Below are 19,409 nucleotides of genomic sequence, written 5' to 3'. Positions count from 1 at the left end.
AAACCGGCCGCAAGAAAAACATAGAGGAGGACCTTTTTACCCGAGTGAAATGGTTTCAATAAAAGCACCCTGACCCCTACGTTTGTTTGAACCGATGACGTGAATGATAGCTGAAAGCGACACATTACAGCTTGCTGCACCCAGGGAAATTCTGCCGCCATCAAACGGGCATGGTGATCTGATTCATTCGACCTCTTGATAAGCTCTAGGACTTGCGCAGAAATGAAACACACTGTGTGAGGGACGTCTGGTTTAGGTATGAGGGTAGCGATGGCAAGGAAAAATCCCTTCACATCAATATAAAGTACCTGACATGACTACTCTTGCAACTTGTGCCAGTATTATTCTTAGGTAAAAATAACACTGACCCATCAAGCAGACTAGGATTAGTAGTGTTCCGCACAATCATGTTCATATAATCAGCAAAAACCTTATGCAGAGCAAAAGTTCTCCACGTTTTATGGTCACCTCACTAGTACTGAAAGGCGTAAGTCAAAAATTTCTTGTGGTATGTTGAAGTTGCCACTGCAACGTGTGACTTTGCTGGGCAAAAGAAACTGTACTCTATGTTGCATGTTCTTTTGCATTATACGTTTTTATTTTGAATGTGCTTTTAGTTCTCACTCTAATATACCACCAGACCATCAGCTAAAAAAATTTGCTGCATGAGTCTGGAAGAGCTCAGCAGCGCTTTACTCTACTACAACGTTCTATCAAACACATCGCTGGGCACCTTGTTTTTTGGCATTGAATACCGTCTTTCTTAGCAGTCTTAGAAATAGTTGAAAGAGTAAACACTGTTTGACGTCTGAACAGCTGTAAAAATTGTGCTTTCTTTTCCGCTCCTTTTCCTTGACGGGCTATAAAATTCTTGGACTTACCGATGTCCAAAATATGGGGTGTGTACGTTTCCAGTTGATTATGAAGGGTTTTTCAATCAAGCGCATGGGGTGCGCTATTGTCCTATGAAATTCAGGCCCTTCCGCTCAACGCCACTAACTCGAGAGCCCAATATGTAAGGTCGAAATGTTTCTTGAGAAAGACATGGCGTGCTGTCGCGGAGATTGCGATGAAAGTACGCCGCTGGAGTGACACGGCTATGCATCGCCCATCTAACTTCTGCACCCGATTACTGCCTTGAACCGGACTCTTGGATTTTCATCTGGAAACCAAAGGCCGCATGCACATCCAGCGTGGCCATATCATACTTGACTGGATGTGTTTCACAATTTCAGCTCAAGAATGCGAAAAACAACGTATACTTTTTTTAATACACTTGCGCAGCACGCAAGTGAAAAGTAACTTGTGTCGGAAAACACAGCTAAAGAAAGCTATTTCTTGACTGCTTGCATCTTACATTGAACGCCTTTTTTTAATTCTTGACATGCAAACTTATATTTACAATAAGGTTAATATTTACAATTTTTGCTTTTCACTTCTTAAGAATGAGATTCTCTCAAACCACCATGCGCAAGTTCACAAAAATTGTTGTACTGAACACGAGGACTTATTTATTTTGACGAAAAAGACGAAGCTCGGTATGATGGACCCCGGGTTGTCTTCGATCGGAGTTCCTTCGACTTCCGTGAAGGTGGCTCTGACAAGTGGGTTCGTCAGTCCGCACCGGCCAGCATGTTCGTTGTTACCAGCGTCCCAAATCATGACGCCGCACAGGTACATCTTCTCAATCAGTGAGTCCGTCTTGCGTATACTGATCTCGTCCGTACATCAGATCCACAGGTTGTTCCGCCAGGCGTGGGGCTTCGCACTTTCGTGGTCGTAGGAAAGTGCCCAGTCAAGCTGTCGCACAAGATGGCATGCTTCTTCGTAAGAGACGACGCGAAGGGCTCGCGCACGGTCCCGTGTAGGCACTTCGTCCTTTTCCGGGAGTTGAGGCACGGTGCAAACGTAGCCGGAGAGAGAGAAAGCGACCAGTACCTTACTTCGAGGCACGCCGCTCGAGATAACATGCTCGATGGAGTCTTCCACGCTCCTGCTGTTTTTGTGTCCACGCTGGCGGTGGAACGGCACGAGGATTCGGCCGGTTGCGTTCGCCGCGCGATGCAGACCATGTGTGACGACGCCAACGTAGTCAAGGAACTTGCTTAGACGTCCGGGCCTGGCACTGGACTTGAAGATGCCCGTGTCCCACCGTGCTGTGACCACGAACAGAAGACCGTGCTTGTGCATGGCCAGCTTGGGGGTAGAGACGAAGACGGGTATGTGCCGGCGGTAATCGTTCTCCACGGGGAACACGCTGCTGAGCACGAGACCGTGAAAGCGAGTCTCGATAAGCCGCCGAACCGTCTTCACCAGGAAGGTCTTGTAGGCCGTGGCGTTAGGGCATGGGTTGCGGCGAGGCGCAAAGAACAGTGCACAAGAGATGATCTTAATGGCTTCTCGCCTAGCGCCAGCACTCCGTCTCGCGCCACTGCCAGCTTCTTCTTCGTCACGATATTAGCGTTTTTCCTGATGTGTATTTTCTGCTGCAGGAATACCTCTTGTGGTTGTGTCAGTATGGGCGGTAACCAAGGCATACCTGAGTCCTAACCACAACGATCCGAACCTCTCCGGAGGCATGTAAGTACTCCTTTTGCGTTTAGTCTCGTTCTTTAAACATGCCGGCTGTGGTCACTCGTTGCCGTCACTGCCATTATATTCTGCGGGGTAGGTTATTCTCATTGGCGCCGCATTTCTGAGATAAGAACAAGACAGTCAGGGTCGGGCCGCTTTTCCAACTTCTTATTAGAACAATCGTGTTAAGCTTTGATATCAAGTTTATCCTCTAAACTATGAAGACACAGGCGAATTAAAAGAACCGTCATTTTCACGTGGCTTTTTTGAGTTCCTTCTACAGATACATGCGCCATTACTGACTTGCGATTAAAACCTCTATTCGTCTAATTTGACGCCACTAACTTTAACCTCAGCAAAGTGTCCGCTCGCTAAAGGCGCGGTGTCCACTGGCCTGTAGTTTTTAGGTTTGCTTTCAGAGAAGTTATTGTTAAGCGGTGTTCGCATGATGGTCAAACTGCTTATATGAGCAAGCGAAACCAATGCAAATCATCTTAACATTTTCATCTTAACGTTCTTTACCATTGTTTGCCAGATACCGTCCACTCCCTCATGTTATGTCTCAACCGAGGCCTTTGAGGAAATAAATAAATAAATGAGTGTTTCGCTTGTAGCATCAGGTCAAATGGGCTCAAGACAGACATCATGCCAGTTCCACGGGAAAGTACCGAAGCGAGCAGAAAGAAATGGGAATTTGGGCATATTGCTTTCATTTTCGTTCCCTCTCGTATTTCCGAGGATGAATTGGTCGTTACATTGTTTTAACGCTTGACAGCGTATCTTGCATGGCCATGCGAAAACACACTTAGCTCAACTTATCTGTAACAGGTCTGTCTGAAGAAAGACCAGCAGGTTCCAACTCATGAGCTTCAGACCGCATATTGATGGTATTCTTTCCATCAAAAACCTCCTGGTTTGAAATTCGGGCACTTATACCGCCGCTATCTGTTTCATGTGGTATGCGCTCTTTGTGTCCTGTAGAGATCAGCAGGCACAAAACGGAAGCCGACAAGCTGTCTGCAAAACTTTGAGACTTCGGATAAAGTGACTGGAAAAGTTCAAAGTTTACATACGTACATAACTTACTTACGTACTTTACTTACTTACGGTTCCACCAGATCATCAGCTAGAAAAATTCCCTACGTGAGTGTGGAAGAGCTCAGCTGTGTTTCACTCTACTAGTTCATTCTATCAAGCACGTCGCTGGGCTCTTTGTTTTTTGGCACCGAATGCAGTTATTCTTAGCAGTCTTAGCAATAGTTTAATTAGTAAACTAAACTTTTCCGCTTCTTTTACATCACGAAGTACAAAATGCTTGGATTTACTGGTCCCCAAAAAACTGGTCAAGATAACCGCTGGTCCTTGAGGGTAACGGAGTGGATTCCAAGAAAAGGTAAGCGTAGCAGGGGGCGGCAGAGAGTCAGGTGGGCGGGTGAAATCAAGAAGATTGCGGGGATACGGAGGCCGCAGCTGGCAAAGGAAATGGTTAATTGGTGTGACATGGAAGAGGCCTTTGCCCTGCAGCAGGTGTAGTCAGGCTTATGATGATGATGAGTGCTCAAGCTTTATTATTTGGGTTACAAGCCGCGGCATAACGCACCGTCTCCATATTCGCGTAATTGTACTTCCTATATGCGAAAAAACAGTCCGCGCATTTTAATCTTAGCTTTGGCTCAGCTTCTCCTGGACAGGGCCTAAGAATAGCAGCTTAAAACACAGAATAGGAAGCCGGGTACCATTACCTCATGATTTATGTTGCAAAATGCGGTACATATAATTTTCCTTCGTGTCATCAATGGGGATTTACTAGTCACCGAAGAAAACTAATCATGTCGGTGCTCTTTTGCGTTGGCAGTAGCGCCGCTCTGAATCTCGGAGTCTTGCGGGTGCTTCGAAACCAGCTGTCATTCAAGACTGATTAAATCATGCTATATTTGCAAATTTCCTCAGCTTTGAAGAAAATAGAGCCGAAGCGCGAAGATTAAGTTCCTACAAGCAAGAATGAAAAGCGCTTTAGGTCGACGAAATTCAGCACAGCGTTTAACAGAAAAATACGAGAAGCTGACACACAGCAAAAGAAATAATAGGATGTCCAAAACGCATCATGATTTGGCACATGGTGCCTATAAGAACCCAGTGTACAGATAATTATCACAACCGCAGGCTTCAACTGGCGGCTGCTGGCAAATTTTTTCCCTCTTGATTACCACAGTGACAAAACGGAAAGTTATCTCGAATTTGCGGCTAATATTAAAGAAGCTGTATTACAGAAGTAACCATTGCCAAAGTCAAGTATGGGCTAACTCTGCAGCTATTTGCATGAAAGGAACAGTTGTGTCCTTTCACGCAAATTTCTGACGATGATGGGGAGGGGAGATAAACAGAAATAACACTCGATCAGCGCCTCTAATGGTGGAAATAGCCAAATCCAGCCTGACAAAAGTGCAATTGTCGGTATGTTCAAAACATGTCATTGTTGCAGTCACGAGTGATTTGCTGCATCAGTAGGTTCCATGACATTTTGTTCTGGAATATTAAGCTAAGAGAAGAATAACTACTAATGGCTGATCATGCCAATATGGTGAGGTTGAGGGTAATGGCAATATTAACTACCCTTCGTTCCTTAAGAATAGGCGGAATGTTCTGGTTGCTAAACGGCCGGGAAGCGTGTTTGAAGGAAATGGCCGTAAATTTTGCAAGCGGTGTCAACGGGCGCTCAGGGTCTTAAAAGATGTCAACAGGCTAATGTTGCGCTGCGTACGCCTCCTACATCTGTAGGGATGAGGAGATCGGGTTCAGCTTTTTTGCGACCGTCACATAAAGTAGCACTGATAGCTTTATTGCTGCCACGCTACAGCAGCATTGAAAATTTCCCATTAATTCCAGATAGCGTACCGCTTCCAATCATGAGCAGTATTAACTGCAAATGAACTCTCATGCCTCAATAAATTCATGTCCTTAACAACCTCGACTGCTTTGGGCTGTAAGAAAGTAACGTTAGAAGGCAACTGGGGAAAAAAAAAGTTGAGTAATTTATTCTGCAACAAAAGAGTCGTGCTTGACATCGTAGGGAGCTTCTTACCGATGCAGTGATGCCTGGGCTTGCACACGGTTTTACGAGTCAATAGGTTCAGCTGTAATATTATTATCGTGCACTAGCAATCTCTGGCAAAATTTCGCTTGCTGTTTTCGTCAACTTGGCTTTCTGTAAAGAACTAATGATAACCAAACAGCTAAATTGGATTACTTCTTGCTGCATTCGGGCACTGTTTTCATAGGTTGTCTGACCACTGAACTATTAAAGGATAGTCTGCTTCAGTCGGTACAGATCAAAATTCATTGCACGTTTCTTGGCTCAATATTTTGGGTGCGTACAATCATGCTGCTTCGCTGCAGACAAACAGCACACTGTGGGAGTTTACACAGACTATACAATGTTCTATTTGCAGGTGCATATGGCAACTGAAAGATATCTACGACTGCATATTCATCGTACCCGTCATTCTCGTGTTGGTGGTAAGCGGCAAAATAACTTTTTCTCTTGAATAACAATCAATTTTTTCGTGGTGAGCTTAGTGATGAGTTGGCTACTTAAGATACACTTTTTGTATCTACCTTACAAAATTAATCCTAATAGCCTTGCGAATGGATAAAATAAATCGAGAATTGGTGTATTGTAGTAAGTTGGCAGGAATGGTATATCGGACACAGGATTGTTTCCTTGAGGCACTTTAGATTTTCTAAATATTTCGATTTGAACAGATGTTCTGACAGGCTCCAATTATAATAATATGAAGAGAAACAGCCAGCAGAATAATATCTGAGGACATTCAGACTGAACCATGTGGCAATCGTACATTAGGGCGCCTCAAGAAGTAGCGCTTTGAAAATTTCTGGTGACGGGGTTGCTTCGTTGGTGAAAATGACGGCTATTAGTGGTAGAACCTACGGACTGAAGGGCGGTTAGGAAAACTGCAGAGGCGGAAGCGTTGCTTTTAATCCTGATTCTTGGAAGAAACAGCAGAACTAGTCACGTGGGAAAAGAGGCAATGCTTTTTTAGGACCGTCATGGCTTGGTCCAGTTCGTCGATTCACTAGTTTATTCCGTTATTTCTTTAGTATCTTTCCTCCATAAAAACGGGACTTTGAAACATATCTCATAAATTGCAGATATTTTGTTTGTTCTTTTACACACTTGTACTTTCTTAACCTCATTGGTTTTTTTATAAACAAAATGTCGATTCTCAAGAGCGGTAAAGCTACGCCTGTAAATTGTCACTAGAAGGTACGGAACTAGTACGCTGTCTGGGGAAAGTACAATAAACATGTAATGTATTGTAATCATGTAATAATCAAGCAATCATGCAACACAGCTGAAGCTGTGAAAGCATAGAAAAGGGAGCTGAGAATAGAAACCAAGGACTTTGCTGACCTGTAACAGTCTCCATGTCCTTTTGGAGAGGCCAATATCCTAGGAAAACACAAAGAACCCACACATGCGGCAGGGTGCCCCCGTTTCTCATTTCAGACGAACATCTTCTTCCTTAGCCACATCATGTGGGTGTTGATCACCAAGCTCCGCGCTGCGACGTCAGTGGAATCACAGCAGTACCGGTGAGTGACAGCTGCGCGGTTTGGTATGTGAACGATGACTCGCGCCTAGCAGCAGCATTATCCTCGTACCACGTGGCATCCGGAAATAAGCGACCTCGCCCAGATGCCTCATAGTATGCACCGTCCGAAGCAACAGCAGCAGAAAGGTTCCATTGGCTACCTTACAAATCAATCGGAAACGCGCACGAAAAAATCGTTATGTTTCAGTCTGCACAAAATTTATTCCCCTGTCGGTATGGTTCAGATACGGAAGAGGTCGATCATCCATAATTGGTGTTAGATGTCGCCGTGTTAAAATGACTGAAATATGTGTATATTTCTGGTAACCCTGTAAAATGGCTTTAAATTGCAGGAATTGTACCAAAACCGTGTATCGTGAGGGAAATATTAATTGGCCTGTTCCCTTCAAACAGCATGCGCGAACGTCATTTTTCCTGGTGGTTGGCGTAAAGGCGAAAATTTTATCATCGTTGTTTACGCTAATGCTTTGGGCTTCACTGTATGAACAGATCACAGCGACCGGCGACTCGTTCGGGCATCAGCGTTGGGCACTGCACAAAGTGCTCAGTGATGTCCACATACGGTGAAAACCATGGGCGGTCTTTCTTCTACACAGGAAAGCGGCCAAGGCACTGCTCGTGTTGATCCCTTTATTGGGCGTCAGCTACATCTTGGTGATCTGGACGCCTCAGCACAAGACGGCCAAGGTCATCTTCACCTACCTCCAGATCACACTCCTCTCCACGCAGGTAAAAAAGCAAGCGAGCAGAGAGATGAAAAGCGGGCTTTTTACTGCGTGAGCAGTTTAGTCGTCCTTTGACGGAAAAGCTGTTGTTAGTGCTTGTGTGAAAGGAGCACCCATCAGCGCCCCTAGTAAATTAGAGCGGATCATGGCCCCTTCGACGGCCCCTCCAGGCGCACGATCCATTCTACAGAAGCCCACACGCCAGCAGAAATAAGGAGCGACGGTTAAAACAAATCTAGCACAATAAGTAGGCGATCAATATAAAAGAGAAATCTAGAATAAGTATCAGTAGTGCAGATTCTTCGCATTACGGCGTATGATCGCCTTTGCATATTGTTACTCTCTAATTCGTTTCTGAGCGTAAATTGCCCACTACCGATGACAGGCGCACCGTTGGTGTGAAGTCGGCAATCTCTGCGATTGGCCACCTAACGTTGTACCGATGTGCAGTCAACGTTAAGCAGATATATATTAGTTAATATCTGGCAAAGAAGGTTGGGCGGACTGCGGGCTGTGACGAGCTGCCGACCGTTTTTGTTGCGAAAGCAACACTACGCTAGTCGCCGAGCCATTTCGCGGAGCCGAGGAAAGGCCATACTGCGCATGTGCGAGGAGCACTGATGTCACACGGCGCACAGCTGGCGCGCTGCCGCCGTCGCTGCGCGGGTGACTCAGAGGTTCCCCCGCCGCGCTCGCCAGTTGCGCATGCGCAGTAGCGGCGCATAGCTAGCGGGTTCGGCCGCGCCGCTGCCGAGTGCTCTCCATCGTCTCTCTCCCTCTCTCTCTCCTCTCCAATGCGCTGTAGCGGCGCAAAGCTAGCGTGCCGGGGCGGCCGGGGCCGCCGGCACGCCAGCTGTGCGTAGTGACGTCACTTCCTCCTCGCGCATGCGCAGTATAGTCGTGCAGGAGCACGCGAAACAGGCGACACTATGGACAATGTAGTTCACGCAACAATATATGGCTACGCGCAGATGGTGCTTTCGCAATCCTCTAGGTTTAACCAGAGCTAATCCACAGTCAACTTTTTTTTAAAATTGCGGTCCTTACATTGTATATCAGTGCAAGGCCGATCAAGAAGCTGGTTAAAATATATTAGAATATTTCAACCCAAGTAATTTTCCATGCACTTAGAATGAATATAATAATTTCAAATTGTCTACAAAACCACAGGAAAAATTCATTCGCTGTGGCGAAATTCTGGATGGCGAGAATACAGCTGGTTCTACATTAATGTCACAGTAAAAGTTGAGATATCAACTCTTCGGCTTAAGTTTTAAGTCTTACAACCGTAATTCAGAAAAGACATGAATAAAAATCCAAATTCGTTGCTTTCAGTTGTTTGATCAATTGTGCTTTACCGGTCACCTTTGATAATAATGCAACTGTCTGGCTGCAGGTGCAGGTGCATTTTGTACGAAAAGCTGCATTTTTCAGCGCCGCGGAGTGTCGCCTGTTTTTCTAGTCTGTAGCGCATCCGCTTCGTAAAATAAACTTGATGAATTGGAGCTCCGGTCAGTCCGCGCTTCTTTCTTTTCCTGCAGTCTGAGCTGCGATTTCAAAATTAGATGGCACAGACCTAAGGCTGAACTTGAACGTCCCTTTTTTTTATGGTTGGAACATCTCTTCCACAACTTTAGATTTGACTTGGCAATTCCGGTGGTCACCTCCATTAAGATAGGAATTCAGTGTTGGCCACAGTTTAGGGCTCCCATAAAGGAACATATCGTTTGGTTTATTGGGGTTTAACGTCCCAACTCAGGCTATGAGGGACGCCGTAGTGAAGGCCTCTGGAAATTTCGACCACCTGGAGGTCTTTAACATGCACTGACATCGCACAGTACACGGGCCTCTTGAATTTCGCCTACATCGAAATTCGGTCGCCGCAGCTGGGATCGAACCCGCGTCTTTCGGGACAGTAAAAGGAACATATCCGTCTGCAAGTATTGCAAGATCTCTTTTACCAAGGTCGGGGTGAGCATTTTTTTTTTCTAAAGGACCTGGGTTGGCTGAACCCTCAGCTGAGTTTCTTTTGCCCATCGGGTTTATGCTTTTTTTAACCTGCCAGTTGAAGCAGCCTTCTTCGCTCTGTCGGCTCTTACGTAAGAAGGACGCTAAACATATCCGCTTTGGTGAACATTCAATATATCATCAATAAATTTAGTCACGTAACTTCGCCTCTAGAAATCAAGCTGCTATCATTCTTAACTTTACAATCTGAGTTAAACAAATCTCAAGATGCGATTAATTTCGACGCGAATTTATGTAAACTGCTCATGTTCTTTATTTTTTAGATTAAAATTGCCTGTGTCAGTCACTGCATCTATTTCACTCCTGCAAATGAATCACGTAACAATATACTACGTATATAGGTGTAAAAGCAATGCCATCTAGGCAGCAATTGTTCTCTGTGGGCTTGATGTCTGGACATCAGTTGCCTTGCCTACGGCGGCAAAAATGAGACGGAGAAATTTTTTAACGCAGAGTCGAAATCAAATTGTTTAGTCTGAAAAGTACCGTTGTTCTCATGTCTATGTCATGTAGTAGTTATTCATCTACTGATTGTATCGATGTACGTTAACGCACTAAGCTGCGAGTTTCCCTCTGGTAAACGCCTCCGTTGTTGAATGAACTTGCAACCAAGCATTGCCACTTTAACAAGCGCGATCTAGGATATCCTGTACAATAAATGCCATTTAGGCCCAAGAAAAGCTGCACTTGAAAATGCGGTCACATGACCTTGGTTGGCGTTATCGTGGGTACTGCTGTAGAGTTACCGTTTTCGATTCGACTGGTTGCCAGTATTTATTTCATTGTTCCATCACTGCCTGATCTATATCGAATGCTGAAGAACGCGGTCGAGAAAAAGGCAACTGTTCCATTTCGCCCCTCTCACACCACTTCGCCCTTTATGCTATGCCGTGCTTCGAGCTTTCGCTATCCTTCAAAATAGTGCAGTTCACAGCGCCACTAAGGCGCAGCCGAAAGAATGAAAGCCCTGTTGTCGTCTGCACCAGGGGAAACGGGGTGCCTGTGTATCCGCCTAAGCAAAAAGGGAATTGGCCTCTACAAAGCCGCTTCACATACACGACACGAAACACGCTGAAAGCACTTTTGGAACGATTGCCACTTCGCTAGCTGAACACAGCAGGGCCGACCCAAGAGCTAAAGTGAGCGGACAAGGCAAAGACGTGGAGGCTGAACATAGGAAGAAAGAGGAAAGAAAAATGCAGAGGCGAGACGGATGGGGCAAGTTGCATTTACATGACAAAAAAAAAAATCCAGGGCGATATTACTAGATGCGAGATTCGCATCGGAGGCTTTCTCGAGATGGCAGGAGCGCGCTGATGTATACGGCCATGTGGTGACGGAGTTGTTCGGTTCACTGCCAGAGAAGAAAAACAAGCTGCCTGCATTCTTTTGTCTCACTGTCTGTTTCTCTGATCTCGGCTTCAATGTCATATCGATTTCCACTTTGGAGAGAAAGGCCAGATGAAAAGGAATGCGTGGAGTCGATAACATTCCATGCTGGGATTGAAGCCATATCATCCTCGGCATAGTTTTCACCTCAACCAGAGCGTAGGAAAATCGAATATTTGAATAGCACGTTTCGTTTTCCGACTTGTTCTTTTACAAATTCACAAAAAAGCTGAGCAGGGCGATAACAGAGAACGCCACTTTGGCTGATGATCGCATGCAAGCTCTGCAATTTGTCATGATTCGCTGCCGTTGCGCTTCGAGGTGATTCCTACAGCACGCTCACGGCCTTCACCGCGCATAGCGAGATAAAGAAACGAATTGCGGCAAATTTACTCGCTACTCAATGCATTGGTTGTCGTTTCAGGCCATTGTCAACGTCAATTTTCTTGTTTGTTTGGCTTACAAGCTAAACGTATTGGCCGCTAGGACTGCCTACTCAACTTACAAATAACTATGAAATAGGCAATGACTATATGAGGGCAATTATGAACTGGACCAGTTTCCTTGTCTGAAAGTTAAGGATGTATTTAAAAATATGGCGACCTCAATAAACACCAAACATTTTTACAAGTCTGTAGCAAAGAAGAGGCTAGGTCGCCCAAAAAAGAGCCGTAAAGTTTTCGACAAACGCCATCACAGTACTTGTTTAGAGAATATTCTGGATTAAGGTCTGAACTCAAACTAGCTGGGCATTGTTAATCTCTTAGTTCATTTCCTTCGAAATTTTTTATTAGCGAAACATCACTGTTTTATATGTGCACGAATAAAAAAAGCAATATTATCATATTTTCCAGTTTGCATGTCCATCATTCATTGATAAGAATTTGTAATATTTGAAAAGTGTCAGGCGTTGATATGGAAATGTTGAAGATAATGGACCATTCTGGTGATATGTAGCAATGCCTTTCTTTTGTATGTCAACAAAGGGTATTGCGCACACACAGACAAGGACGAGAAAGTTAACACAGGAAGTGCAGACTGCGCTTATGTTAATCTTTCGGTCCTTCTCTGCGTGTGCAGCGCCTGTTGTGTTTACCTTTTCCTCCTTGTCTGTGTGTGCGCAGCACCCTTTTCTGAAATATCTGACCGACTCGCACAACATCGCTCCATCTTTCTTTTTTAGTGTTTCCATCATATATTGGAAGATTTCCCTTTAACAATCAATATATGAAAAGATTCTGTTCATGAACTCTATTTCTTTTAAAACGCATTTGCGCAGAATTGTTGGGTATTAGGTATTTTAATCAAAGATAATTGAAGCGGGAGCAAAGTTGTGTCGATGCTGTGAGGGTATAAATTTGTGTGAACTTTTTTTTAAACTTAATGTCATTACCTTTCTTTTTCAGGGCTTCACTGTCGCTGTACTGTACTGCTTTCTTAACGGCGAGGTAAGTAGGTGACTCTGGAAACTACTTCTGTGCCATGCGAAAGAACCACCTCAGTCCAATGAGTTCGTTGCAAGCGAAGGTAGCGCTGTAAGGAAGACTACAGGGCTGAAGGACGACACAACAAAGCGGCCTACCATGAGGCCTACTATGGCCACTCCAAAAAGAGGGGAATTTTGTCGAGTATATTACGCTAACAGACTACCTGGGCAGCTCGTCTAAAATGATGAAAAGAATAGTCCAAAAGCTGACAGCACGTTGTATGACTAACACGCTTAGTTGGTTCTGAGATTTATTCGCAGCTTTCACGTATCTTCTGCTTTATTGCATAGTGGTGTGCATTTTATTGGGCGCTTTGTTTAAACCTTAAATATTCACCAAGTATAGTCTTACCGCTCAATGGTCTGAATGTTACTACGTAGGTTAATCGAACTGCACAACTGAGCCATTTTAAGTTATCTTCAACACCACTAGTCCCACTGTTCCAACAAGGTTTTTAAAGATAGAAGATTCGCGTTCAGCCGAATTAGGCATGCTTTCTCCTCTATGTTCCAATTCGCCGCATGCCCGAACAAGTTCTATTAGGTTGTAGGCGTCTGCTGAGAAAGTAGGCTTTGTTTGTATTAGGCGCACACCTTAGCATTGATGATGAGGCATGGACGTATTGCTTCTGCCAGTTTTCTCTTTTACTTTCATATATGGGGCAGGCTAGCATAGTGAAGTGGTAGTGGCAGGCGGGGAAAAAGAGTGGCTCCGTTCCGGCAGTGTGCGGCCAAGAAAGAACATGCACTTACGGCGTAGTTGTAGCATTTGTCGCTACGTGCCGCTGCATGGCATAAAGGAAGTGTATCTGTTTCTTGCTCATGTTCAATACGGACGAAGTAAGGTAGACATGTATGTTGCCAGTATCGCATATGCAGGCCAATGCAATAGGATTTCCAACGTCAGGGGACAGCGCTTTCCGGGGCCCATCGAGGCCTCCGGTTAACTTTAGAGTGAGTTCTTGTAAAGAAACCTACGGAATGGTGCCCACTCGCGCAAGCCACCAGCGGAGCACTCCAGCGTTGCTCTTACGGCGTGTTTAGCTAGAAAGTCTTACGAGTCCTTTTAATCTTCTTTTGCACCTCCCGTGGTGAGGTTTCTATTTAGCATTGCAGCTTAGTGACAGAACAAAGAACAGGAAGAATTTAATTTCATGCACCATGCGGCGCGGCGATCATTCATAATTCTCAGATTTCGAAACTGCCAGATTTTGGAGTATGTTTTTGTAGCCACTGGGAATAGATAAATGCTGGAACAAACAATCCAGAACAACTGTTCTGGCCCCAATATGTGGCGAGCACCTCAACCGTTTGCTTCTTAAGCAGGAAAAAGGAATAAAGGCAACAAAGGAGCGAATTGAAATTGGAGGGGACGTTTAAGCTCCGCCTTAAGGGTATGACGCGATGGCGTAATGGCTTAATTTCTATATATACAGCAGGTCATTCTCTACTTTACATTCATATATCCCTGGGCATTCTCACACCAACCCTGCCGCAGTGGGGCAGCGTTTAAGCGATGCGCCACTGCCCTGCGATGGCAGGTGCTCCCAGCGGTGGCCGTTGTACATCCCAGGTTGCTCTTTCTGAGCGACAATCAATAATTTAACTGCCACCTGCCACGTTCGGGAGTTTGCTCCCTATCTGATAGGCAGGTTGTGGCGGCAAGGCAAGGTCACGTGACATAAGAGTCCCACCTGCGGAACAACTTCCAGAGCCACGCCCGTAATTTTTTGCTCACAACGTTGACGTCGCCATCGTCGATACCTGATTTTATAAGGAACGGGGCCTTTGATGCCACCACGTCAATGTCATAGAGGTCTAGACACAACACACACGGTCACCTGGAAGACAATTTTACAAATCGTGCCGTACTAGCAGTGTGCGGCACTGCACCAGGCGTAGTCAATTTGTGCGTCTATTTCTCGTGCCAGAAAGAGATTGCCCCCTCGGCCTCCCTACAGAACATGGGAGACTGCCCTCCTCAACTGCTCCACACTGGAGTCCCAAAGGGCTTTAGTAAAGCGGGCGCGAGACGGGGCCTCGTCGTGCGGTGTCCCGGACTAAGGATACCGACCATGTAGCGCGGTCTTCTGATCCACAAACTCTCTCTGAGTGTTAAAAATGTTTTTCACCACCACCACCCTACAGAACAGCTGCCCCGCCGATCAGTGATCGGGTATCTTTCCACAGTTGTTTCGTTGGCTTAACGCAGGTTCGCAACTCCGTGCGGCACCACCTGGAACGGTGGAAGACGATGCGCGCGCTGCGCCGCGGCGGTGACCGGTGTCGCCAGGCGCTGGGCTACGGCCGCTCGCACAAACCGCTGGCCATGCAGCGCGGCAGCTGCGTCAGCTTCACCACCACCACAACCACCACGTGCCTGCCGTCGACGGGCAGCCGCTTCCCGCCGCAGCAGAGCAAGCGGCCCAGCAACGGCTCGTACGCGCAGCTCCCCTACAGCGACAACCCCGTGTGAAGAACGGAGGAGGACGCCGTGCGGCTGCCAACTCGGCTTCGCCAACGCATCTTGACAACTCTTTGCGGTGGTCTGTTCAGCTGACGGTGTGGAAGTATACCTCAGAAACTTAGATTTACAGGCAAAGTGAAACACAACGGGCACAAGTGAACTGACCTGTTCATGGACGTGTAGCAACCTCTGGGTTTCTCTGTGTGGTTCGATGGTCTCTTAAACAGGAGTGCCGGACCGACCGTGTAATTGGCCTAATATGCTAAAGGCTCACGCATAGTGCACCCCGAGTGCACAATATACTCCATATTTTTAAGGAAGGATGTAGATTTCAGAAGAGAATTGCCGGTATTTTTCCTTCACGCTTGGCGGCATGGAAGTGCTTGCGGTGTTACTGTAAACGCAGAGATTATTAATTTACTAACGGCTGCTATTGCGCGCTTGGCAAAGAGTAGACGACAACATGGACCATATTTTGTAGTTTTTATATTTATTCTCCTGTCTTTTGCCTATTTAGCATTCGAGAATGGTGGCTTTGATAATGAAACCTGCAAGTGAAATTTCTGGCCCAGAACTGGCTCTCACGTGGCATGAGCAACTGCTTTTGGTAGCGAAGGAAAAGATAAATGGAAAATAAACTTACAAAATATGGTCCCAGATAGCCAGGTACGCGCATACGCGGGCTGTGCATTCTCTTCATCGTCTTTTTGACCTCTTCCTAAATGTTTGTGGAAGCTTATTAGATCAAGTTTCCGGATTTAGCGCGAACTCTACGCTACGTTGTTAGCTTATAGCAGGGAGTACAGATGGGTGCTTGCGTTTTTAAATAGCACAGAAGAAGATGAGCGCAAACTTCATTTGGGATATCCCTAGATCTCTCACGCCCGTTAGCGATGTTGCTAGCAAATTAGTTATCCGTTATTCGGGCCACTTAGTTACCTCCTGTGAGGCCTGCTTATAAGGAAACTGTTGTGGCGACATCGCAGTGAAGCCCAACCAAATATAAAGGTTCCCTTTGCCACTCTTGCTCACCTTGGGCTCTTTCATCACTGTTTAGTTTCGCTGCTCACGGGTAAGTTTCTGGTTCTGGAAAGCTTGCGTTGGATGGTTGATTCAGAAAATATTCACCCACACTTTCATCCTCAAATTTGTTTCTTTTCAATTATCCCTTAAACAATTGTGATTTTTCTTGACATTCAGAGCCGGTGTTTGAGGAAAAAATATATGAGCCGTGTGAAGTTAAGAATATTTATTCCTTTTAATAAACTGTGTCGAAAAAGCGGGCTTAGATCGCTCCTTGCAGTAATCGACGTTTTCCTGTGAGACGACAGAAGATTTTTTTCTCAGCGGAGATGGGCATATTTAATTGTAGGAACTAAAGTTTGATAAGATATGTACTTAGAATGATAGGACTTTTAACAGCAATCTTAGTAGTGATTAATTGCCTTTTCAGACAAAGGCAGATTTTTCCTAAAGTCACAATGCTGCAAAGATCCAAAAAACAAGAAGTCCACGATAGAATAATTCATAGAATTACATATTTTGAATTGTTATATCCAGGCACTGAAACACCACTCAATGTAGAAACAAGACCTTCAAAAAATCATCTGAATACAGAGCACAGGTGGTCCCAGTTAATCTGTAGTATATCTGGCTCATGCGAAATTAAAAGTGAAGGAAATGAATATTCTGTAACTTATTCATGATATTTATAAAGAAACAACAGTCCTGTCTGTCAGAAACGCAGCGCTGTCATCATGTTGAAATATCAAAAATTGAAAATTTAGTGAATTTATGGTTGTTCCATTTGCTGTCAACTTTAACCTGAATGCTCACAGGAAAATTACCCATATTTTGAAGAGAAGTACTCAGTAAAGAAAATGTTGGGGCTGCAGGAAACTTTGCAAAGGAATTTTCTCAAGAATTGGTCATCAGCTTTTGCATTCAACATTACAAGTGTATATCGCACGTGTTAAAAATTTTCATGTTACCTGTCTGGTTAATAATAATCGAATACCTTCCGAATGATGAGAAGCCACTTCGCGTCTGGAGCTAAAATACTTCAAGGTCGTGTGAGCACGTTCATAGTTTGTCCGCATAGCCAGTTGCCTTCAGCAGGAAGTGTATCGGTTCTAATGACTCTATAAGATATTGTCGGATGCCCCGTTTGTGCAACGTGCAACATGGATGAAATTCCTGAAGTAATCTCCTATCAGTCATCGCTGTTAATAGGACTTTCACTGGCCGCTTACAGAAGAAAGTGGATGACCTAAAACAGGGTACCGTAGTCACTTTAGAAGCGCCGTAGTAGAAGTTTCCACCATTTTATGGATTCTGAGCATTGATTGTACAAAGGCATGCCGAAGCTAATAGGGTGGCAGCGACCACTTTTACATGAAGGGGCTATCCACCGGTTGTTTGGCTGTGAGCCAGCGTTCTGTCGTTCCTACTTGTTGTTGACCGTTTTTATGCTTGTAGGCAGGATGTGTCCCCTACCTCGTACATTTCGACCTGCGGATGGTTTTGTAAATTCGCAGGCATTGACCATGGTGTTAATCAAGAGCGCTCATTAATGGTACAACGGAGTGAATGCTGCTTTACACCCTGGTGTTGTCATTACGCACAAGCGCAGTAAGCGCGATTAGCATGATCGGTCTTCACGAGTTTCACCGAAATTGTCAGAATTCATCCAAGTCATGCAGCCTTGATCGAGCGATGCGCCAGCGTCACAGGAACTACCATGCATCCTTGATCTCGGCACATTGTGTCTCGACATCGCCTGCTATTTCGATATTCTGTAGTCCGGAATTTGAAAAACACTAGACACACTTCATCGCGCTGACGGCGCTTGTGCGGTTTATGCGTTCCCCCGGCTTCACGTCGTGAACAGGTTTCTGTTCTGCACACAATTAAATTGAGCTCAAGACTTGGTGCTTTTGTTTTTGTACATGCTCAGGGTTCGCTCTTTGCTTTAGCGCGCTAATTGAAGGAGGTATATATTATAAAAGCCAATTCAATATGTAGGAAGAAAGTCATTTTAGAGGACGAGGCGGTGAGAGTTTCTCTAAGGCTCCGTTTATGACTCTCGCACGAAGCCTCTCGAGGATACGAGACTCACCCTAGTTCTACGTGAATGCCGCTTACTTTTCTATCACTTATGCCGTATCCCGACCTGAAGTCTTATTCTTCCAGCGGTGTGTATTGGACACCCCTAGGGGCCTCTACAACACCGAGAGGCCAATACAAAAGGGTGAGTCGTTAGGTACATGGTGTAGTATCCGAAATCGGGTGTGAGCGCCTTAGTCCTTATGTACTGCTCCGATTCAAAAGTAGAAGAGCTAGTGCTGGGGCTAGTTGGTATTTCTTCATATGGTTTTGGAAAGCGCTAACTGGCACACGAACTTACACACAAACACACACCCCATGCGCGCGTATACCCCCCCCCCCCCCACACACACACGCGCGCACGCACACGTACGCACGCACACACATCGCCGAGCGTTGCTTACAACTGCTTATTTTTGGAAACAGACAAGACTATAGAAACATAAAAACATGCCTCGACGTAACATCATGCGCAAGATGGGCAGCAGCCGTAGATCCGCGCCGTCACGTCTGAAAACAAAAAAAGAGAAAGGAGCCAGGTTGCAAAGTCGGGAAATCTGGCACCCACTGTCCACAATGCGAAGGCATTCCTCTACTATATAAAACGAAGGCTATATGTAGGGGGCTAAGAGCAGGAAAGAACGAGAAGTGATCGAAGCTTTTGCGATGAAAATTGCGCCAGAGAATCAATGCATTATTGCGCCTTCGGTGATTTTAGAAACAACCGAATTGAACTACCTAAGGACAGCAATATTAGGCTTTTGTGATGCACACGTATTCACTGACAAAGTTTTTTTTTTCTGTCCTTCGTTTCTCTTTCTGTTTATACGCGTGAAAAGTAAACAGTTGTTAATCCAAATAAACAGTCTTCCGAAAAATAAACAGTTGTTAGTAGCGCTTGGCCGTATCTGCGTGTGTGCGTTCATTCCTGCGCCAGTTAGCGCTTTCCAAAACCGAAAGCGTACGCTTCACTTCAGTGTCTCGCAGTCGTAAGCTCATAA

General features: G+C 45.3%; 1 protein-coding gene and 1 pseudogene across 1 annotated transcript in view; one reads left to right on the top strand and one right to left on the bottom strand.

Annotated features, from left to right (window-relative positions):
* The window catches only part of LOC149343891 (diuretic hormone receptor-like), a 149,243-nt gene extending 131,145 nt beyond the window's left edge, over nt 1-18,098 (top strand). Inside the window, exons 7-12 of the mRNA XM_089546095.1 lie at nt 2,493-2,580; nt 6,024-6,090; nt 7,103-7,188; nt 7,805-7,937; nt 12,757-12,798; nt 15,049-18,098. Coding sequence (XP_089402221.1) covers nt 2,493-2,580; nt 6,024-6,090; nt 7,103-7,188; nt 7,805-7,937; nt 12,757-12,798; nt 15,049-15,312 — 680 coding nt within the window. The 3' untranslated portion in view covers nt 15,313-18,098. The remainder of the gene's footprint in view (nt 1-2,492; nt 2,581-6,023; nt 6,091-7,102; nt 7,189-7,804; nt 7,938-12,756; nt 12,799-15,048) is intronic.
* Nucleotides 1,477-2,340, bottom strand: LOC149343892 (acidic mammalian chitinase-like; annotated as a pseudogene).
* Nucleotides 18,099-19,409: the final 1,311 nt, after the last annotated feature.

The sequence above is a fragment of the Amblyomma mixtum genome, chromosome 5, assembly GCF_055824585.1.
Source record: "Amblyomma mixtum isolate Tamu chromosome 5, ASM5582458v1, whole genome shotgun sequence".
Lineage (NCBI taxonomy): Eukaryota > Metazoa > Arthropoda > Arachnida > Ixodida > Ixodidae > Amblyomma > Amblyomma mixtum.
The sequence above is the reverse complement of the archived record's forward strand: the minus strand, read 5'-3'. Positions and strand labels throughout refer to the sequence as shown.